The sequence below is a fragment of the Symphalangus syndactylus genome, chromosome 22 (assembly GCF_028878055.3).
Source record: "Symphalangus syndactylus isolate Jambi chromosome 22, NHGRI_mSymSyn1-v2.1_pri, whole genome shotgun sequence".
NCBI classification, from domain to species: domain Eukaryota; kingdom Metazoa; phylum Chordata; class Mammalia; order Primates; family Hylobatidae; genus Symphalangus; species Symphalangus syndactylus.
The window spans coordinates 20192305-20214949 of NC_072444.2; the positions used below are offsets into that span (position 1 = coordinate 20192305).

Sequence of the window (22645 nt, forward strand, 5' to 3'; positions counted from 1 at the left end):
GCTGGAGCTGAACTGGCTTGGACGACCCTGTTTCTAGCATTCAGGGCTTGGTAGACAACCAGATGTTCATATATAAGCAACGGCCAGTTAGTCACCAGTGTTCCTTGAAGACCTATTACACGCCAGGAGTTGAAGCTCAGGTGATGATGCCTTCAAGGCTCCTGCCTGGTGTAAAGCCTCAAGGTAGGTGGTTCTATATTTTGACCCATGAATCCAACTCTTGTGATAATATCATAAAGTCCTAAAGGTGAGAAACTGTCCGAGGCTGGGCTCGGCAGCCTCATCTGAAAAAAATCAGACACTTACTGATGCTAGAAATGTCAGTGAGAAACACTTATTGGATGGATTATGCCTCCATCAAGGTTTCTGAAGAAACCAAGTGTTCTTATGATTATACAAGCCTGTCTCCTAGTTTTAGGTCATTAAATACAAAACCATACACAGAAGAGATCAGAAGGAAGTTGAACACACGTGGTGATTGTCGTTTGCTAACTAGATTCTAAAGGTGTTTTTGAGAGAGAGTCTTGCTCTGTCGCCCAGGCTGGAGTGCAGTGGCACGACCTCGGCTCACTGCAAGCTCTGCCTCCCGGATTCTGGCCATTCTGCCTCAGCCTCCCGAGTAACTGGGACTACAGGCGCTCACCACCACGCCTGGCTAATTTTTTGTATTTTTAGTAGAGACGGGGTTTCACCATGTTAGCCAGGATGGTCTCAATCTCCTGCCCTCATGATCCGCCCACCTTGGCCTCCCAAAGTGCTGGGATTACAGGCGTGAGCTACCACGCCTGGCCCCCTTTGTGGTGGAGTCCTGCTCTGTTGAGCAGGCTAGAGTACAGTGGCGCTATCTCAGCTCACTTCAACCTCCATCTCCCAGGTTCAAGCAATTCTTGTGCCTCAGCCTCCCAAGTAGCTGGACTATAGGTGTATACCACCATGCCTGGCTAGTTTTTCGTATTTTTAGTAGAGATGGGGTTCTACCACATTGCCCAGGCTGGTCCCCAACTCCTGAGCTCAGGCAATCCACCCGCCTCAGCCTCCCAAAGTGCTAGGATTACAGGCGTGAGCCACTGCACCCAGCCCAAGTCTGTCCATTTTCTAGGCCAGAAATGACCCTGACCCAAGCTTTTCCCACTTGGGTCACTAGAACTCCTTTCCTGGCCTGTCCTCTTTATCTGTTCCCGACGTGGCAGCTGTAGGCCTGATGGCTGTTCCTGCTTAAGATTCCGGGTGACTTGTTTCAGGGAATCCTAAGCTAGATTTACCTTGGCCACCAGAACCCCAAGAGATCCAGGAACTGTAGCATCCTCAGACCTTCTGCACGGCACTGCCAGCTGCCTCCATCTCCAGCTCCTCCAACGTACCAGCAGATGGCTGCAGCTGCGGCCATGGCTGCCCCTGGTTAGGCGCTGCCCTGGGTCCTTGGGCCTCTTGCTCTGGGTTAGAGCCCCAGCAGCCCTCCCGATGGACTCTGTCGTTCTGCAGCAGCCCCTCCTTGGAGGCCCTGGGGATGCTGGTTACAGGCCCAGCCTCAGTCCCGCTGCTGGCTATGAGGGAACTGGGCCCACTGGGACTGCTCCTGTGCTAGTTCCTGCTTCTCATCTACCAAGAGGCTTCACCAACCCTGAGCCAGGCCTCATGGGGCAAGACCAGACAAGGCAGTCTTCCCCCAGGAACCCCTGGCAACTTCCCAGTGCAGACACAACCCTCTTGACCTGCTATAACATCAGCTGGCCCATGGCACCCAGCCCAAGAGCTGCTACACACCTAGGGCCTGCTCCTGTTCTGGGGACCTGGGCTCCCTGTGGCCATTCCACCCAAGGGTGATTCACCACCAGGCAGTGAGGGCGAGAGAGTCACAGTCTGTTTGCCACAATCCCCTACTGGCTGGCTGTCCTGTGGTTGACCCTCTGGGGGCTCCTCTCATAGATAGTTTGTTGTGAAGCATAGTGAACATTTCACTGTGGGCTATCTTTGCTAGGAGCTGTGGTAGGTGTTTTAGGCTCATGGGCTCACATCCTCAGGACCCTCTGAGGCAGGCATTTGTTGTCCCCATTAAACAAGCATGGGGGAGGCCAGAAGCCCTGCAACCAAGGTACACACAACAGCTGCCTCTGCCTGGAAGGCCCTTCCTGCCCTCAGTCCTCACAGAGCTGCCCAGGAGGCCTTAGCTACCTCAAACTCTCCCTACCCACCCTGGGGGCATCTTAAAGGGCTCCCTCCAGCCTCTGTTGGGTCCTTGGCTGTCTGTCCATCTGTCATGGCAGGCTCTGAGAGCAGGTAACATGGTTTATTCTTCCAGAGCTGGATCCTCAGGGCACAGAGCAAATACTGATGATTCGAGCTAGCTTTTTCCTACCTGCCATGTACTGCTGGACTTACAGGAAGGTGGGTGCCCTTCTTGGTTCTTCACTGGCACTTCCAGGCCATTTCTCTATTCCTCAAGAATCCCAGAGTTCCTGTGAAGTGCTGGCTATCAGATAATGCCAGCTACCCACCCCTTCTTTTGGGGACGATGTCATCCTCTCCATCCTTCGTGGACTGTTCTAGCACTACTTGCCTCCACTGCTGTTGTGTCACTGGTATCTGACAATAGACTAGAACATCCAGATATTTTGATCTCTCTTCGACCTTATTTCAATGAACCTGAGTTCTATACTTAGACATCCATTACAATGATCGTAACCCAGACTAGATGCCACCTCCAGGGCAGACAGTGCCTTCCGATCTGTTTAGCTCACCTATGCTCCCACCCCAGTGAGTCCCCAACCTCAGTCCCAGATCCTGCTACCGATCCCCACCCTCCATCCTCACTTTGACCCTTCTCAGAGCTCAAAAACCCATCACTATATCCTCTCTTATACACACTGTCCACTCCCACACCTTTTTCTAGTTTGCTTTCCTGGAAAGCCTCTATTCTGGTCACACCAAGTCTTTAAAGCTCACTCACTCTTGCACCTGAGGAGCTGCAGAAAACCACCACACCGAAAGGCCTCATTTCAGGCTACGACCAGACAGACCTCAGAGCAAGCCACCAACACTACTCAAAGACTATTGTCTCATTCCTGTCCACAGACTCACCTGTATTCCATAGTCCTAAAGGTGATCCTCCTGCCTGGGCCTCCCAAAGTGCTGGGATTACAGGTGTGAGCCACCACGCCCAGCCTGTTTAGAACCTTGTCTTCTGGCTTTCTATTTTGTTTTCTGGCTTTCTATTCCTCTGCAAACTTCTCAGATCTTCCTCTAGGATCCATTTCCCCACCCCTGTTGGATCAGCTCCATCTATACATCTGCCCATGTACTACCAGCTTCAGACACACTCAACTGCGTGCCAGCCCCTGTAATTACCACCACACATCTCCCTTTATGGAGAATTCTTTCCATGGCCTAGATTTACTGTGCCTCCCCATTTCAACCTGGCTTTTCACTGTTCTTATCAGGGTCACTGATGACTACCATTCTGAGGATTGTGACTTTACTATGGGCTTGGGCATCTCAGTCTATCCACAGCATTTGCCAGGGTTGGCCACTGCCTTACTTTGCCCAGGCTGGAGTGCAGTGGTACAATGTCTGCTCACTGCAGCCTCTGCCTCCTGGGTTCACATGATCCTCCCGCCTCAGTCTCCCGAGTAGTTAGGATTACAAGCTAGCGCCACCACATCCAGCTAATTTTGGTATTTTTAGCAGATGGTTTTACCTTGTTGGCCAGGCTGGTCTCAAACTCCTGACCTCAAGTGATCCACTGGTCTTGGTCTCTCAAAGTGCTGGGATTAAGGCATGAATCACCATGCCTGGCCAGACTTCTTTATAAAAATAATCTTTTATCTTAGAGACAAGATGGTTTTACCTTGTTGCCAAGGCTGGTCTTGAATTCCTGTGCCCAAGTAATCCTCCTGCCTTGGCCTCCCAAAGTGCTGGGATTACAGGTGTGAGCCACCACACCCAGCCTGTTTCTAGAACCCTGTATTCTGGCTTTCTATTCCTCTGCAAGCTTTTCAGACTCTTTTGCTGTATCTTTTTGTGGTTCAAGCTTTAGCATGTTTCAGAGTCAGCTGGAGGGCTTGTTAAAACATGGCACACTGTGTTGCCCTACCCTAGCTTGTTGAATAAGCTGTTTTTTTTTGTTTTTGTTTTTTTTTTTGAGACAAAGTCCCCCACTCTGTCACCCAGGCTGGAGTGTAGTGGTGCAAAGTTGGCTCACTGCAACCTCTGCCTCCCAGGTTCACTCCTGCCTTGGCCTCCTGAATAGTTGGGATTATAGGCATATGCCACAATGCCCAGCTAATTTTTGTATTTTTTAGTAGAGATGGGGTTTTGCCATGTTGGCCGGGCTGGTCTCAAACTCCTGACCTCAGGTGATCTGCCCACCTTGGCCTCCCGAAGTGTTGGGATTACAGGCATGAGCCCCGTGCCCACCCCCTAGATTGTTGAATAAGTTTTTTTAAAAAAATTATTTTAAGTCGCACTCAGTCTGGAGTACAGTGGCGTGATCTCAGCTCACTGCAACCTCTGCCTTTCGGATTCAAGCAATTCTCCAGCCTCAGCCTCCCGAGTAGCTGGCGGGCATGCCCGCCATCATGCCCAGCTAATTTTTGTATCTTTAGTAGAGACAGGGTTTCGTCATGTTGGCCAGGCTGTTCTCGAACTCCTGACCTCAGGTGATCCGTCTGCCTCGGCCTCCCAAAGTGTTGGGATTACAGGCATGAGCCACCACACCCAGCCTGAATAAGCTTTTTCACTAAAGAAACCAGTAGTTCACTATGATCCACATGATGAAGTATGGCATCATGAACTTAGCAGGCTACCTGAACTGGCGGACTCCAAGGCCCGCCTGGCCTAATCCACCTACTTCAGCATTGGTAGCCTCCCAGGGCCGGAGTAGCCCTTGTGGCCTGAACCAGACCTAGACCCCTGGGTTTCTTAGGCTCACTCCAGCTCACATGTAAGATGGCCACGTCCAAGCTGGGCTACCTTTTCTAGCTAATCCCAGGCTACTTTGAAATCCAGCTGAGACCTATGGTCTGCAGACGAGGTGGAGTAGGAGACTGAGCCAAGGCCTCAGAGTGCAGACCAGGAATGGCAGGGGCACACTCTCCAATGCTGGCAACAGAGATGGTACCCTCCGAGAACAGGCACAGTATAGACCACAGAGCTCCCTGCGTTGCCTAGCTGAAGCTAAGCATGGTTTACAACAAGAGAAGGTAGCAAGTTGGGCCAGGTGCAGTAGCTTACACCTGTAATCCCAGCACTTTGGGAGGCCAAGGCAGGAGGATTGTTTGCATCCAGGAGTTTGAAACCAGTCTGGGCAAAGTGAGACCCTGTCTCTACAAGAAAAGCGAATTAGCCAGTTGTGGTGGCACACACCTGTCATACCAGCTACTTGGGAGTCTGAGGTAGGAGGACTGCTTGAGTCCAGGAAGCTGAGTCTAGTCTACAGTGAGCCGTGATCACACTACTGCACTCCAGCCTGGGTGACAGAGCTAGATCCTGTCTCAAAGGGGAAAAACAAAACCAAACCCAAAAAAAGCATGCTGGCATGTCCCTCCAGGAGCAGAGAGCTAGCTCTCCTTGAGAGATTTAGAGGTATGCTAAGTACTGAGCCAGTTCAGGGAAGTCAAAAGATGCACAAGGCTGTTTTGCTGGAGTTGGGCATGTCTACCTCCTAACCAGCCCTCCATCTACAGAATAGAGTACGCTACCTGCCTCCCAGGAGAGGAGGGCTGAAGATGGGTGGTGGATGGCATGGTGGCTGGGAAGCAGGTGCTACCATGGCTGCCACTCTAGAGGTTTTGGCCTCAGATTTCTGGAAATTTAACATAGTAGGTCTGGGTTTAGAGTGAAGACGGATTCTGAGAGGAGTCACTGGGAGATGTGATCTAATCTGTCTAAGGCAATAGCTACTGTTTCAGCTGATATGTCTCTCTTCTCTTCTAGCCTACAGGGAAGGCACAGCTACTCCCATTTTACAAGTGGAGAAAGTGGCTTCGAGGTACAGTAACTCACCCATGTGTACAGACTTAGCCTATGGGAAAGGTGACAGCCAGAGAATCCTAGAAACACAAGTACAGCCACAACAGCCTCTCATCTGCAGCTCTAGGTCTCCAGCAGGCTTCTGCTGGGGACCTTGCTGGGGGGAGGTGTGGGCACAACTTGCCTGGCACGTCGAGAACAGGCAAAGCTGGAGCTGGCACAAGAACACTCACTTTGGGGCCAGTAGACTCTCGCCTTCTTCGACTCTTCCTTGGAGGTATGGAGGACTAGCCGATATTTCTCTAAGATACAGCTGGGGCCTTGAACATTCAGTGTCATCTGGGACAGATTCGTTATTTCTGAGCAAAAGACAAAGCAAAGGTCAAGGAATATCTGGAGGCCAGCACTCTGGGGGTGCAGGGAGGAGCAGTAGAGAGGGGCCGGGAGTTTGAACAGAGCACCAAGGACCCCCTGCATTTTGCTAGGGCCCGGGCCCAAAGAATTACCACTTCACTGCTTGTTCTGGGTGGCTACAGGCAAGCTGTAAACCCCAGGGCCTCCTTTTGAGGGACGATGGGATTTATCCCATGGTCCCCACAAACAGAACAGGGCCTACCTCGATCAGTTCAGTGAGGGTTCACCTCCAGCCTTAGTAGGAACCAAGACATTCCATCCTACTGCTAAGACCTAGAACCCTGGTCCCAACCGCAAGTCAGGATCCAAGGCGAATTTTACCCAAGACAGTCCAAGGTTCCTGGCCCAGACTATGAGAGGCTTTTTAGAAAGCAGTGCATATACCCCTATTGTCTTCATTTAGTCTTGTCAACCGTCAACCAACTGAGAGTTGGGAGGCCAACTGTATCATCTCCATTTTACAAATAGGGAAACAAGATCAGGGAAGTTAGTGTGCTCAAGTTCACAGCTAGGAAATAAGGAACCACCCATGCTCTTTGCTTGGGGCCATGTGACCTCTTCCCAATTATACATCTACAACCCAGGACAAAAGATTTGATCAGCCCAGGCATGGGGACTGGGGAAGAAGGTGTGGGGGGTGGGGTGGAGAAAATTAGTCTGGAAGCTGTATTTGCTGAGAAGCAGGGCAAAGAGACCAAGAAGGAAAGGCAGAGACAGTCTGAGGTCCTACCCTCTGAAAAGATCACTTTCTTGGTTTTCTTGTCCTCAAGTTGCTGGCCAACATCAGCAGGGTTGCAATTCACAAGCAGGATGGCACCCCAACCGCTGGGACCCCAGATCCATTTTTTCTGCAAATGAGATGGGAACATTGGCTCAGGAAGGAGCCAAATAAATCCTCTGCTTCTCGGATGCACCTCATAGCAGAGGGGCCCAGTCAAGCCTTTCTCCAGGGTCACAGGGACCCACGGAAGAGGACCAGTGAGGTCAAGAATCTGTAGGCACAGGAAGGTAATGTCAGGTAAGGAGGCTAAGAGGAAGGGAAAGAAGCTAGGTTCAGGGTTACCAGTTACCTACCTCATATTTCAGGGTCAGAGAATCAGGGACCGAGGCAAATTGGAAGAGATGTGCTACCTGGCAGCAGCAGCTAATCCTCTCATCTGTGGATACTCTACAACCAGGGTAGGACATGAGCCTCAAGTTGCCAGATATTCTAGTTTTTTTTTTTTTTAAGTGAGCTAGAAATTTAATCGGTTCTGATCCCAGTACTTTGGGAGGCCGAGGCAGGCAGACCACTGGAGGTCAGGAGTTCGAGACCATCCTGGCTAACACAGTGAAACCCCGTCTCTACTAAAAATAAAAAAAAAAATTAGCCAGGCTTGGTGGCAGGCACCTATAGTCCCAGCTACTCAGGAGGCTGAGACAGGAGAATGGTGTGAACCTGGGAGATGGAGCTTGCAGTGAGCCAAGATCGTGCCACTGCACTCCAGCCTGGGCAACAGAGCGAGACTCCATCTCAAAAAAAAAATTAGCCAGGTGTGGTGGCGCATGCTTGTAACCCCAGCTGCTCAGGAGGCTGAGGCAGGAGAATTGCTTGAACCTGGGAGGCGGAGGTTGCAGTGAGCTAAGATCATGCCACTGCACTCCAGCCTGGGTGACAGAGGGAAACTCCATCAAAAACAACAACAAAAAAACACCCTATAAAAGAAAAGGAATTTAATCAGCTCTGACTTGTACCATGACAGTTTGGTTTCCCGCCTCCCCTCCATGTATCTAATCCTTCAGCAATGTTACAGGAATTGGGCTAGACACTGGGAAGGTCAGATCAAGTGAGCATTTGGGCAGATTTGGCTTATGGGGCCCCTTCCCCACCCCCTCTTGCTGGCCGACTCACCTTAGCCTGTTTGTCACTTGACATCTCAACTTGCCCATTGCGGTAGATGTCTACCTCTAGAGAGACCTCTGAAAAAGAAAAGGGTAATCCAGTCACCTAGACCTGCCAGATGGAACCTCAAAGTTATAGGTTATTTCCTGTGGGGCTGCCCAAGGCTGGCATCAGGGCATCCAGCCTTTCTGGCATGCTATCAGTTTAGAAGCAGAAACCATCCTCAAAGGTGACAGCTTCACATCAGCAATACTGGAGAGGCCCAAGTAGTCACATGTCTACCCCAAACCTCCTGGGAACTCACAAAACAAGCCCATCATGGTCCTCATGCCATCTCATGCCTTTCAGCCTCTACCCAAGTGATTCTTACTTGCCAAGTCTACCTCTCTAGTCTTCTGGAAAGCTTTATGCTCCAAGACATAGGAAAGGCTTAATATGGCCAGGCACAGTGGCTCACTCCTGTAATCCCAACGCTTTGGGAGACTGAGGTGGATGGATCACTTAAGGTCAGGAGTTCGAGATCAGCCTGGGCGACATGGCGAAATCTCATCTCTACTAAAGATATAAAAATTAGCTGGGCATGGTGGAGGGCACCTGTAGTCCCAGCCTCTTGGGAGGCCAAGGCAGGAGTGTCACTTGAACTTGGGAGGTGGAGGGTGCAGTGAGCTGAGATCAGACCACTGCACTCTAGCCTGGGTAACAGAGCAAGATTCTGTCTCAAAAAAAAAAAAAAAAAAAAAAAAAAAAAAAAAAAAAAAAAAAAAAAAAAAAAAATTTTTCAATACATGACAATTCTAAGCCCTTTTAAAACTTAAGGATTAGCTGGTCATGGTGGCTCACGCCTGTAACCCCAGCACTTTGGGAGGCTGAGGCAGGCAGATCACCTGAGGTCAGGAGTTCAAGACCAGACTGAGCAACATGGCAAAACTTTGTCTCTACGAGAAATACAAAAGTTAGCCAGGCGTGGTGGCAGGCGCCTGTAGTTCCAGCTACTCAGGAGGCTGAGGCAGGAGAATCGCTTGAACCCAGGAGGTAGAGATTGCAGTGAGCAGAGATCGCACTACTGCACTCCAGCCTGGGTGACAGAGTGAGGCTCCATCTCAAAAAAACAAAAAACAAACACAAACAAAAAAACAACACACTTAAGGATCTAGGCTTTTGCCCAGGTACTGTCAAAGGGACTGCCCCGCCGCCTTAGCATACCACCTCCCATCCCTTCCACCACACAAGGGACAACCATGTGGCTCTAGTGTGGTCTTTTGTTCACAGCTCATTATTTGAGGTGCTGATTCCCAGCTGGAACATCAGGGCCACGAACGCAGGACTTGTTTGCTGTTACGTCATCAGCACCTGGCCAGCAGATGCTCAGGGGCCAGATGACCACTGCGAACCAGGCTGCCCCAGGTCCTAGGGATCTAGCAGTGTGCAAGATGGAGACCTCGTCTCCTTACACCTTACATGAGCACATATGTGTGCACCAGGGGAGGGGCAAGCAGGTACATCATGTTTGATGGCAATAAGCACTGAGGGATATGGGAGAAGGAATGGAGCGGGGGTGTTTCAGTTTTAGATGATCAAGGGAGCCTAAATTGACATTTGAAAACAGACCTGAAGGAGTCAAGAAAATCTGGGTTAACATCTAGGGTAAGAGCCATTAGGGGAAATAGGAAGCCCAAGGCAGCAAGGCCAAGGGTTAGAGTGGCCAACAGTGCCTACAGCAGAATGAGCAGGATGACCCAGGGGTAAGATGCGCAGGCGGTAAAGACAGAGGCAGTGCAGGGTTACTCGTGTAGTTTCGTGGGCAGTGACTTTGGCTTTAATCCAAGCAACGTGGAAGCAGTTGGAAGGCGTTATCCAATATTCCACTTAAAGATGTACTACTCTGGCTGCTGGATCAAGGCTAGAGGTCTAGTCAGAAGGGCAAGGGTGCTAGCATGAACCCCACTGGGAGGTCTGGGCTGTGACCCAGGTGAGAGGATGGGGGCTCCAGCCAGGGTGAACACACTGGGAGTGCAAGTTGCTGGATTCCGGCGAAACATCAGGTAACACAAGATTCAGACTGCTGTGGGGTAAGAAGAGTCAGGTGATGCCAAGGTTTACATTAGAAGGATGGAGCTACCCCCTAGGGTGATGGAGGGACTACTAGAAAAACAGGTTTTCAGGAGTAGAGAGAATCCATTTGCATTTCAGACACCTGTCAGACACCCAAGCGATCACGATCACACTGGGTAGGCAATATCCAAGTCGGGTTTGTGGGAGCAGCCTGTCCATAGGTGACATTAGAGCCACGTGACCAACCTCCTGAGCCCGAGACACTTCACTGACTGGAAGCAGGAGGACCAAGGACTGAGAAGAGCTCCTCTGAGCTCCAAAGGGTTCTGAGAAGGAACGCCAGGCAGGAGGAAAAATAAGTTGAACATCCCTGAAGCATTCAAGTGTGTTAAGAAGGGATGACCAGCAGGTATGTGGCTCACGCCTGTAACTCCAGCACTTTGGGAGGCTGAGGCGGGAGGATCACTTGAGGCCAAGAGTTGGAGACCAGGCTGGGCAATATGGTAAAACCCTCTCTATGGGGGAAAAAATAAAATAAAAAAATCAAAAAATCAGCTGGGCATGGTGGTGCGTGCCTGTAGTCCCAGCCACTCTGGAGATTGAGGTGGAAGGAGCCTGGGCAACGTAGGGAAACCCATGTCTGTATAAAAAATTAACCAGGTATGGTGGTATAACACCTATGGTCCAAGCTACTGGAGAGGCTGAGGTGAGAGGATGTTTTGAGGCTGCAATGAGCCATGATCGTGTCTTCACTCCAGTTCAGCTTAGGCTACAGAGTGAGACTGTCTCAAGAACAAAAAACAAGACAAAACAAAATAAAAACACAAAAGAACCCACACAAACCAAAAACTTAGTGTTGCAGATGTTAGAGTTCTAAAAGAACTCCGTTGGTGGTAGGTGTCTCATTTGAGAAGATTCTAGAGAAATTGAGGACACAGATGGCTCCTCAGGAACAGAGGTGGGAGAATAGACTTTAAAAGACAACCTAGGCCCAGCACAGTGGCTCACGCCTGTAATTCCAACCCTCTGGGAGGCCGAGGTGGGCGGATCACGAGGTCAGGAGATTGAGACCATCCTGGTTAACACAGTGAAACCCCGTCTCCACTAAAAATACAAAAAAATTAGCCCACTAAACATACAAAAAAATTAGCCCACTAAAGATACAAAAAAATTAGCCCACTAAAAATAAAAAGTTAGCTGGGCGTGGTGGCAGGTACCTGTAGTCCCAGCTACTAGGGAGGCTGAGGCAGGAGAATGGCGTGAACCCGGGAGGTGGAGCAGGCAGTGAGCCAAGATGGCGCCACTGCACTCCAGCCTGGGCGACAGAGCAAGACTCTGCCTCAAACAAAAACAAAAAAACAAAAACAAAAACCCTAGAATCAGGTTTAAGAGATGTTGTGGCCAGGCACAGTGGCTCACGCTTGTAATCCCAGCACTTGGGGAGGCCAAGGCAGGTGGATCATGAGGTCAGGAGTTTGAGACCAGCTTGGCCAACATGGTGAAAACCTGTCTCTACTAAAAATATAAAAATTAGCCAGGCATGGTGGCACACGCCTATAGTCCCAGCTAATCCAGAGGCTGAGGTAGGAGAATTGCTTGAACCTGGGAGGCAGAGGTTGCAGTGAGCAGAGATAGTGCCACTGTGCTCCAGCCTGAGTGACAGTAAGACTCCATCTCAAAAAAAAAAAAAAGAAAAAGAAAAAGAAAAATAGTTATAGAGCTTCTTCCTGAGCTGATGGGGGTGATCTAGAGAGCGGGGAAGGGTGGCGGCTTCTTACATTGGTAAGAATCGACAAAGGAATGTTCTTGAATGAGAAGAAAGGATCTAGTGAGACAAGAAAGATTAACTTTGGACCAGATGCGTCAATTGTAACAAAGGAAGAAGGTGGGCACTAGACAGGCGTAGGTGGGTAGATGGCAGCGACATGGAAGTTCTGGCTGTTTCTATTCTCAGAGTTAGGTTGGCAGTGCATGAAGGTGGAGAAGCGACTGAGCGTCGAGGAGGGAGTGTGTGAGTGGGTATCTCAAATGAATCCATTTAGGAGTTTGTTCAGGAGTTCCTGGGGCCCACAGGAGGCATCTTGTTACCGGGAGAATCCTTTTTGGCTCCTCCTGCAATCCTACCCCTTCCCCAACTCCAGCGGTGAGCTGGGCCCCAGGCTCCCGGTTGGAGCAACACTCACCAATGCCAGTGAGGTACAGCACAGCTGTGCCCATGGGGGCATCCTCGTTGGGCCCGTAGTACGTGACTGAGACCTGTGGAGACAGCATCCTGAACCCATAGGCAGTGTTGGAGGGGAGGGGCCAGGAACAGAGCCCCACGCCATGTGCCGAGTCTAGGCATGGGAACTTGGTCTTGTGTTACGGCTTCTGAAGTCTCACCATAAGCTGGTACAGGGGCCACAGCCCTGCGCTTAGGGCCAAGTCAGTCCACTGAGGACTTAGAACCTGCCATGACCCCCCAACCCCAACCTTGTCAAGAACCAGGCTTGCAACCACCTGTCCAGGTGAGAGCTGTATCCCTGATGGCAGCGGAATCAAGGGACTTATCCCATACCACTCAAAGGGATTTCCGATCCAGGCTGCCTGGCTCTAGAGCCCCAGCTGGAAACCACACTATACATTCTCCCTGCTAAACCCACCCTCCCGGGGTCCCATCTGCTACTCCATAAGGTGCACAGTGGGGCAACAGGCCTCCGGTGGCTTAAGCTGCTAAGAAGGACACCAAGGTGAGGAAGCAGCATTGGGACTCATTCTTTCCTGTGTCCTACTCCAGCCTCTACTTTATGCTTTTAGAAAGAGATCTGCCCTCCAGCCACTGGCCCTGACTCCAAGGTCTTGGTCATGAACCAGAGACCCAACCATTGGCCAGAGCATGTGAGAGATCCACCCCATCCTTAAATAGAAGCTTCAGTCCTCCAAGGTCAAGCTTCTTTGTTGGCCACGCCTGAGGGTCCTGGAGGCTGAGCCCTGGGCAGAGGATGGTTCTCAGGTAGTCAGTCTGGAGTTCTACTGGGACCCACTGTGGCCTCCGTTCTTATCTGAGATACCTTTTTTTGCAATGGAGTTTCGTTCTTCTTGCCCAGGCTGGAACGCAGTGGGAAAATCTCAGCTTACTACAACCTCCGCCTCCTGGGTTCAAGTGATTCTCCGGCCTCAGCCTCCTGAGAACCTGAGATTACAGGCACCTGCCGCCACACCTGGCTAATTTTTGTATTTTTAGTAGAGACAGGGTTTCGCCATGTTGGCCAGGCTGGCCTCGAACTCCCGACCGCAGGTAATCTGCCCCTCTCAGCCTTCCAAAGTGCTGGGATTACAGGCGTGAGCCACCACACCTGGCCAGAGATGCTCAGTTCCTATCTAAGTCCACTACTTGCCTCTCGGGGAGTTGCCTGCCCTAGGCACACGGCGCAGGTGGGTGGGTGTATCTACGTCTCTGCAGCAGACATCTCCACTAGGTCCTGCAGGGTGTTGGGGGAGGGAGGGAGAGCTCTCCCAATCCTGAACTGCTTCATCATGGTTCTCACCCCCAGCCCCGCACTGGGGGCATCTGGAGAGCTTTAAACCAGGGGCCAGGGTCCTAGCCCTGAGGTTCCACTTTAATTGGTAGAGGGGGTGTGGCCTGGATATTGATGTTATTAGGTCCCCAGTGGTTCTCACCTGCAACTAAGATTGAACACTCCTGCCCTGAATGAGCCACCTGCTTCTACCACAGGACACCACTGCTGCCCCCTCATGTACGAGGTGGAGGGGAACCTCCCCACCGTAGGCACCCCATTAGGGAGACAGCTTACCCGGGGGAGAGAGTACACGCTTGGGCTCAAGCTCAAATCCTGGGTCTACCCCACTCTAGGTAGGCTACTTAGGTTTAAGACATGGCACTGTGCCTCAGTTTCCTCATATGAAAAGTGATGGTAGGCCAGGCGTGGTGGCTCATGCCTGTAATCCCAGCACTTTGGGAGGTGGAGGCAGGTAGATCACTTGAAGTCAGGAGTTCGAGACCAGCCTGGCCAACATAGTGAAACCCCCGTCTCTACTAAAAATACAAAATTAGCCGGGTGTGGTGGTGGGTGCCTGTAGTCCTAGCTACTCGGGAAGCTGACGCAGGAGAATCACTTGAACCTGGGAAGTGAAGGTTGCAGTGAGCTGAGATTGTGCCAATGCACCCCAGTCTGGGCAACGAGTGAGACTCTCTCAAAAAAAATAAAAAAATAAATGAAAATAAAAAATAAAGCCATGACAGAGGCCAACACCCCGAAACATGATCCAAGCTCTCTAGTATGTAGCATGCATTTAGGACACCTTAGCTATTAAATCTCTTTAAAGTCTCCACATCCAGAAGAGCTGCCTTCACCAAAAAGCCCATCTGAGTTACGCTGCTAACACCTTAAAGCCAGACTGTGGCGCGGCTAGGTTGGAAGCCAGCCTAGCATCACTGTCAGGGGCTCACATGGCTGAGATGAACTCGCCCAGCTTGAATCCCAGTTCTGCTGGTTGCTGACTTGGCAGGGCACCTTCGCTAGGTGCCTCCGTTTCTTTGTAAAATGGAGTCATGGGGTGCCCACCCCACTGGTCTGTTGCAGACACTGGATAAGATCAGACGTGCCAAACAACGTGTTTCACAGGCTCGAGTCATGTCTGCAGCCAGGAGGGAGCCCCAGTGGCTGTGTTAGGTCCGAGCCCTGGGAGATGCCCCTCACCTCTTCCCCTGAGGCTTACCTTATCCCCATCCACGGAAGGGCTGGGCGATGTCATCTTCACTGTGGCGTACGTGGGATCAGACAGGGGCCACCAGATGGTGGCGTCCTCCTTCTCAGAAATCACTGTATTGGCCACATCGATCAAGACCCTCCCAGAGCCATGGATGGTGAAGCACTGGCACTTCTGGGGGGCACACCTGGTTTGCCAGGTAAGAGACACGTCAAGGCACAAACACCTTCTCAGCCTAGGAGATGACTGGCATGTGGGAGGGGACGGCTCCCAAATCCTCATTCTCCTTAGGGTGTTGAGGCAGAGTGCTCTGGGGTCAGAATGGTCTGCGGTCCTTATTCGTGCCACCCCCTCCCAAAGGACCCTGTGTTTGCTGACAGGCTCCAGCCCAAACCCCACCCTGCTACCGACACTGCAGAAGTTACCACAGCTACATCTTAGTAATAAGCACCCGACTCCCAAGAAGGGAGGCGCTACAAAGGATCCCCATAAAGAAAAAGATCAGGGCAAGGGACTCAGGAGGTTGTATTGTGACCCTGCTGTGAGTCACCTCCACCTGCAGGCTCCAGCATCTAGCAGTCTCTTTGGCCTACTCCTCACAGCCCCCCGAGGCCAGCCTCCCCGCGGTTTCACAGATAGGGGAACAGAGAGGCCAAGGCACTTGCCTCACTAAGAGTCCATGGCAGCTGCTACAGGGCAGAGGCAGGATTTAAGTCAGAATCCTGCGTGGTTGGAACTGGGAGGCCCCCCACTAGAGACCCAAGGCTTCCCAAGATGGGGCAGGATGGTGACGCTAGAGAAGTAACCCCCAACTCCCAGATCAAGGGGACTGGGTCCCAGGCCTGCCTGCCTCTGCCTGCCAGCTTTGGCAGAGCTCCCAGCACCTCACCCGCCGAGATCCAAGCAGATTTCTGTGCCCAACACACAAACGGCATGGGCAGGGCTATCCAGGGACAGGTGGACGATACTCTGGAAGGACATGGCTCGGCCCTCCACACTGACCACCCTCAGGCCTGCACCGCAGCCCTCACTCGGCGCAGCAGCCTCCGAGGCCCCAGGGCTCACCCTGCCTTCCCCTGTTATGCAGTCCAGGCCTGTGCAGCCCACCCCCTTGTTAAGAAGGGGAGGGGTCAGCAGCTGCCCAGGTGTCACTGATTTTCCCTCTCAGCGCTTCCTGGTGGCTGAGAGTCGGGGGAGCAGGTGGCATCAGAACCCCTTCATCACCAATTTATCAGGCAGCTCGTGCCTGCAGGGCTGCAGGCCAGGGAAGCCTGAGGCCAGTTGCTTAGGCATCTCTGGCCTTCAGCTGGGAAGAGGAGGGGCTCTGGGAAGTCAGTGCCTTGGAGTGATCAACTTGGCCATGCTGCTGGAGGACTCAGCTGGAAGCTGTCAGGGCAAATACCTGCAGAGGGCAGTTGGGAGCAGTTGATGGTAACGGTCAGGATGGCAGTGTGTGGCAGCATGCCCAGGCTCTGGGGTCTCAGTTCTAGGGTGTGTGTCTCCTGGAAATTGATGAAGGAGCTCGGCAAAGTGTTGGACCGGTGGTTTTGTTTTGTTTTTGAGACGGGGTCTCTATCACCCATGCTAGAGTGCAGTAGCGCAATCACAGCTCACTGCAGCCTCAACCTACCTGGCTCCAGTGATCCTCCCATCTTAGCCTCCCAAGTAGCTGGAACTACAGGTGTGCACCACCATGTCCAGCTAATTTTTATATTTTTTGTATAGACCGGGTTTCACCATGTTGCCCAGGCTGGTCTCGAACTTCTTGATCCCAGAAATCCTCCTATCTCGACCTGCCAAAGTGCCGGGATTACAGGCGTGAGCCACAGTGCCCAGACTAGGTGGTTGGTTATTAACCCTCTGGTGGTTTCAAAAATTATCAAGGGTGCTTGTTAACGTTGCAAATTCCTGGGCCCAGAAGGTCTAGGGTGTGGTCCAGGAATTTGCATCCCAACCCCCAGTGATTAAGGTGAGCGCCTTGCTTACAGCTGTGTCATGGGGGGGGGTGAGGGCACAGCAAGTGTTAGTGGATGAATACGTCAAACCAGGGTCACCAGCTGCTACTCATCTCAGCTGAGCCCACAGAGCAAAGAAATAGGAACTCTTGCTCTGGCACAAGGAACTTACATAACTTACTTTAAAATTGTGTTCATTTCATGTCTTAAGCTTGAGTTGAGCTTCTTTTTTTTTTTTTTTTTTTTTTTTGAGACAGGGTCTCACTCCGTTACCCAGGCTGGAGTGAAGTGGCATGATCATGGTTCACAGCCTTGACCTCCCAGGCTCAAGTGGTCCTCCCACCTCAACCTCCTGAGTAGCTGGGACTACAGATGTGCACCACCATGCCCAGCTAGTGGTTTTACATTTTTCGGCAGAGATGGGGTCTTGTTACGTTGCTCAGGCTGGGTCATACTTACTCTTCAATAGGTACCACATTCACGTGGTTCCAAGTTCAGAGTCTCCCTCCTGCCCTGTCCCTTACCCACCTGTAGGTGGAGGTAGTGACAGTGTTACCCATTTCTTGTTTGTCTTTCCAAATAAATGTTATGCATGACCAAGTAACTATGCGTGTGTATCCTTTTCTTCTTCTCTTCCTCCTCAAATACTAGCATACAGTTAGATAAATTTGAAGGGGCTTTATGGTGAGAAAGGGAAGGACGTGGAGTCTATTTTAAGGTTAAGGGAAAAAGGCTTCTGCAGTTTCCTTCAAGGTTACATCTCGAGACTAAAGAGAAAAGTTGTAAAATGCGTTCAAAGTTAAGCTGCTTGGTTACAATTACAAACTTTTCAGTGCAGTGGAGATGCCCCTGGAAGCCCATTGGGTTATCGTTTTTGAGGAAGGACAAGGAGGTCATTTAGTCATTTGCTCCACAAGAATTTGTTGAACACCTGCTATGTCCGGGGCGCTTTCGCTCTTTTCTTCTCTCCTCCTACTACCTCCTTCTTATATAAATGGTAGTATGTGCCACCCAGTATTCCGTACTTTGCCTCTTTCACTTCATAGTTATGCTGGAGAGAAGTTCTTCATATCAGTACGTAAAAAGCAGCCTTACCTCTTTGTATGGCTGTGTATTTTACATAGGGTTGTACTGTAATATAAACATTTGTTTTCAGCCTTTGCTCTGATACGCACCCAGGTGTACCCAGCACAGGAGGTGGAGACGAGGTACTGAGTGAAGCCTGCTGGGTTAGCCAGGCTGGTTAAATTTGCAAGTTGCAGTAAAAAATTCCCTCCCTGGAGGTTTTAAGCACTCAACGTAACTCTCAAGGATGGCTCTGTTTTAGTTGCTTTTGGAGGCAGGAGGTTGGTCAGAAAGACCCAAAACACCCCTCTGGTTGGATTGAAAGTGGCAAAACTAAGCAGGCAGGAGGCACTCAGCGTGCAGAGGCTCTGGTGAGACTCATCCCGAAGGGCTCACCCACCCTCACGCACAAGCGGCCAGAGGCAGCTGGAGGGAGAAGACGGGTTGACTGGAGAGGGGTTGCTGAGGCCCAGTCCAGGCTCTGGGGTCTGGAGGAGGGCAGCCTGGAAGCTCTGACCTTCCCCACCCTGGGGCAGCCCTGCCTCGTGCCAGGGCTCTGTCTGAGCACAGTGAGGAAGGCTCCTCACCCAGCCTCGTGGACAGAGATGAAAGGGACTCAGACCCAGAGCAAGCCCTCCTCCCCTCCAGGGGCTTCCTATTCACCACTGAATCCCCAGCACCTGCAAAAGAGCTCCAGACATAGTAGGTACTCAACAAATTATTGTGGAGCAAATGACTAAATGACCTCCTTGTCCTCCCCCTAAAAAAATAACCCGGCCAGGCACAGTGGCTCACACCTGTAATCCCAGCACTTTGGGAGGCCAAGGCGGGCAGATCACCTGAGGTCAGGAGTTTGAGACCAGCCCGGCCAACATGGTGAAACCCTGTCTCTACTAAAAATACAAAAATTAGCCGGGTGTGGTGGCGCACACCTGTAATCCCAGCTACTCAGGAGGCTGAGGCAGGAGAATCACTTGAGCTGGGGAGACGGAGGTTGCAGCGAGCCGAGATAATGCCGCTGTACTCCAGCCTGGCTGACAGAGCAAGATTCTATCTCAAAAAAAAAAACGCTAATAACCCAATGGGCTTCTAGGGGTGTCTCCACTGAACCGAGGGGTTTGTGATTGTAACTGAGCAGCTTAACTCCAAATGCATTTTACAACTTTTTTTTCCCTTTCTCTTTAATCTCAAGATGTAACCTTAAAGCAAACTGCAGAAGCCTTTTCCCTTAACCTTAAAATAGACTCCATGTCCCTCCCTTTCCCACCATAAAGCCCCTTCACATGTATCCAACTATGCTAGTATCTAATTATGTGCTACTTAGAAGTTCCAGGCCAGGTGTGGTGGTTCACACCTGTAATCCCAGAGCTTTGGGAGGCTGAGACAGCCGGGGCTCCCTTGAGCTCCTCCCTTGAGCCCAGGAGTTTGAGACCAGCCTGGGCAACATAATGAAACCTTGCCTCTAAATGATAATAATAATAGTAATAATAATAATAACAAAAGAAGTTCCAGGGGCTAATCTTGAGACAGACCAAGCCTGGAGACCCAGGTGCAGAATTCAAGAGATTAGCCAACAACTCAGCACATTGCTGAAATGATGTCAGCCTGTGCTTTACGGGGACTGAGACCCAAGTTAGCCATGGAAACAAGACACAGACCTTGTACTCTTCACAACTCCTGCATGCCTCCTGTACCAAATTTCCTTTTTTTTTTCTTTTGAGACAGATTCTCGCTCTGTCGCCTACGATGGAGTGCAGTGGTAACATCTTGGCTCACTGCAACCTCTGTCTTCCAGGTTCAAGCGATTCTCCCGCCTCAACCTCCCAAGTAGCTGGGATTACATGTGTCCACCACCACGCCCAGCTAATTTTTGTATTTTTAGTAGAGATGGGGTTTCACCATGTTAGTCAGGCTGGTCTCGAACTCCTGACCTCAGGTGATCCGCCCACCTCGGCCTCCCAAAGTGCTGGGATTACAGGCGTGAGCCACTGCGCCCAGCCAGAGTTTCCCTTTTTAAACTCTTGCCTTCACCCCAGAAAGTCGAAGCGGTTGCTTTTGATGTGAATCCAACCACTCCCCCATTGCTAGTTTTGGTAAATAAAGTCACCTTCTACCATATTTTGCTCTTGTTATTGGACTCGAGCTCTCCAAGCGGCATTGGCTGGACCTGCTTGGGTTACATGGTCATAAAGTAACTTTGTGTTGACTCCTGCACTCCTCACATGCTTATTCCATGCAGAAGTTCTCTCTCGGCAACTCATGTTTGCTCATCATGCTCAACGCAGGTTTGCTCATCAGAAGTCCTATGGTCACTTGAGGTCACTGTGGCGGGCGCTGTGGTGTGCCACTGTGCCCCTCTTTAGGGGGAGGCGCTCACGCCCCCAGCTGCTGCGAGTGCCGCAAGTCTCTCTTCTGGAATTGCCTTCTGTGCCTAGGAGTGGCCTAGCACCCGGTTGTGTCCTCTTCTGGGGACAGCCACATCCAATGTGGGGTGACAAAGGCCAGGTTGCCTTGTCTGAATGCAGGACAACTCTGTGGCCCTTCCCCAGCTCCCAAGATACCCCATGCATTGCCTGAAGCCTTGAGGCAACTGCATCCCAGTTCAGTGTCTCCCTCTGAGCCCCACACTCCCTCCCAGGTGTGCCTCCTGAAACACCCTCCCCCGGCACCCCCCATAAACCTCCTGCAGGCAAATCTCCATCTAAGAATCTGTTTCCAGGAACCAGACCTAAAACATTCTCAATTCAGGAGTTGGAAAGTCAACTCCCACACAAAAGACTCGGTTTTATAAAGGGGAATCTTCACCCTTTCCTATGAGTGCTTAATGCAGGTGCGAGGCTTAGAGCTGTGGAAAGGAAAGGAGGTGCCTGGCTTATTTCTTTCCTATTCTGCTGGCTGCAGCAGGCACGTGGTGATTTCCAACCTACAGTAGGTGGAATAATGGCACCCAAGAGAGATCAGGTCCTAATCCCCGGAACCTGTAAGTTGTCTCATATAGAAAGAGTCTTTGCTTGCAGAGGTGAATGAAGATCTTGGGATGGGGAGATTGTCCTGGACTATCCGGATGGGCTCCAAATATCATCACGAGTGTCCTTATAAGGGAGAGGCAGAGGGAGATTTGACACACACAGAAGAGAAAGCCATGTGACCAGGGAGGCAGAGATTGGCATGAGGCAGCCACTAGCTGAGGAATGCTGGCAGAAGCTAGAAGAGAAACTCTCCTCCTAAAGGCTTTGGAGCTGGGATGGCCCTGCTGATACCTGAATTTCCACCCAGTGAGATTGATTTTGATCTCCTGGTCTCCGGGACTGATAGAGGGTCCATCTCTGCTGTTTTAAGCCTTTTAGTTCGTGATGATTTGTAACAGCAGCTTCAGGAAACTCTTATGTGGTCTCTGGGGAAGGGAGAGGTGGGAGCAAGGCTAAAGGAACAGGGAAGTTTTTGTCTGATGGGCACAATCAGGGGATGGCTCTGTGCTCTAGGGGGATGGTAGCACCTTCTCTCCCGTGAGCTTCCCTGGCTCCTCCAGAAACACTTTCCACCTGCAACCCATACGTGGCTGGGGTAACATCTATGCATCTCCATGTCCCCTGATGCCAGGGGTGCCTTATCCACCAGCTTGTCTCTGAGTCCTTCCCCAGCTCTAGGAATCCAGCAAAGTCTTCAGTTTTATCTGCTAAGTCCTGTTCGCTGCTCGAGGCAGCCCTATCTGCCAGGTTTGGGGCTGAACTCATACCAGCTTCCTCTGTCCCTGGCCCTCTTCTGGTCCGCAGAAACACTCATGTCCTTTGCTCCAGCACATTTGGGGCTGGGGGAGCAGCCAATTGTCTTCACAGCAGCGTGTTTTGACCCAGGTTTTATGGATCCTCTTCTCCTTAGTGGGCAGGGCAGAGACTTTTCAAAAAAAAAAAATACAGTTTTTATTTATTTATTTATTTAGAGACAGAGTCTCACTCTATGTCCAGGCTGGAGTGCAGTGGCACAATACTGGCTCCCTGCAACCTCTGCCTCCTGGGTTCAAGCGATTCTCTTGCCTCAGCCTCCCGAGTAGCTGGGACTACAGGCAAACACCACCACGCCCGGCTAATTTTTGTACTTTTAGTAGAGACGGGGTTTCACCATGTTGGCCAGGCTGGTCTCGAACTCCTAACCTCTGGTGATCTGCCTGCCTTGGCCTCCCAAAGTGCTGGGATTACAGGCGTGAGCCACTGCACCTGGCCCATCTTAACCATTTTTAAGTGTACAATTCAACAACGTTAAGTATATTTACATTGTTGTGAAACAGATCTCCAGAACTTTTTCATCTTGCAAATCTGAAACTCCACACCCATTCAACAACTCCCCTCTTCTTGCTCTTCCAGTACCTGGCAACCACCATTCTACCTTTTTTTTTTTTCTTTTTGAGACAGAGTCTTGCTCTGTTGCCCAGGCTGGAGTGTAGTGGGGCGATCTTGGCTCACTGCAACCTCCATCTCCCAGGCTTAAGTGATTCATGTGCCTCAGCCTCCCGAGTAGCTGAGATTACAGGCATGTGCACCCCACACCCGGCTAATTTTTCATATTTTTAGTAGAGATGGGGTTTCGCTATCTTGACAAAGCT

General features: G+C 51.0%; 1 protein-coding gene across 1 annotated transcript in view; it reads right to left on the reverse strand.

The window, feature by feature from the left end:
* PADI6 (peptidyl arginine deiminase 6) overlaps positions 1-16080 on the reverse strand; it is a 30441-nt gene extending 14361 nt beyond the window's left edge. The window contains exons 1-6 of the mRNA XM_055261785.2: positions 15915-16080; positions 15035-15212; positions 12499-12571; positions 8273-8340; positions 7112-7229; positions 6201-6326 (exon numbers count right to left, since the gene is read on the reverse strand). Of these exons, the coding sequence (XP_055117760.1) occupies positions 6201-6326; positions 7112-7229; positions 8273-8340; positions 12499-12571; positions 15035-15212; positions 15915-16006 (655 nt within the window). The 5' untranslated portion in view covers positions 16007-16080. The remainder of the gene's footprint in view (positions 1-6200; positions 6327-7111; positions 7230-8272; positions 8341-12498; positions 12572-15034; positions 15213-15914) is intronic.
* Between the last annotated feature and the right edge of the window lie 6565 nt (positions 16081-22645).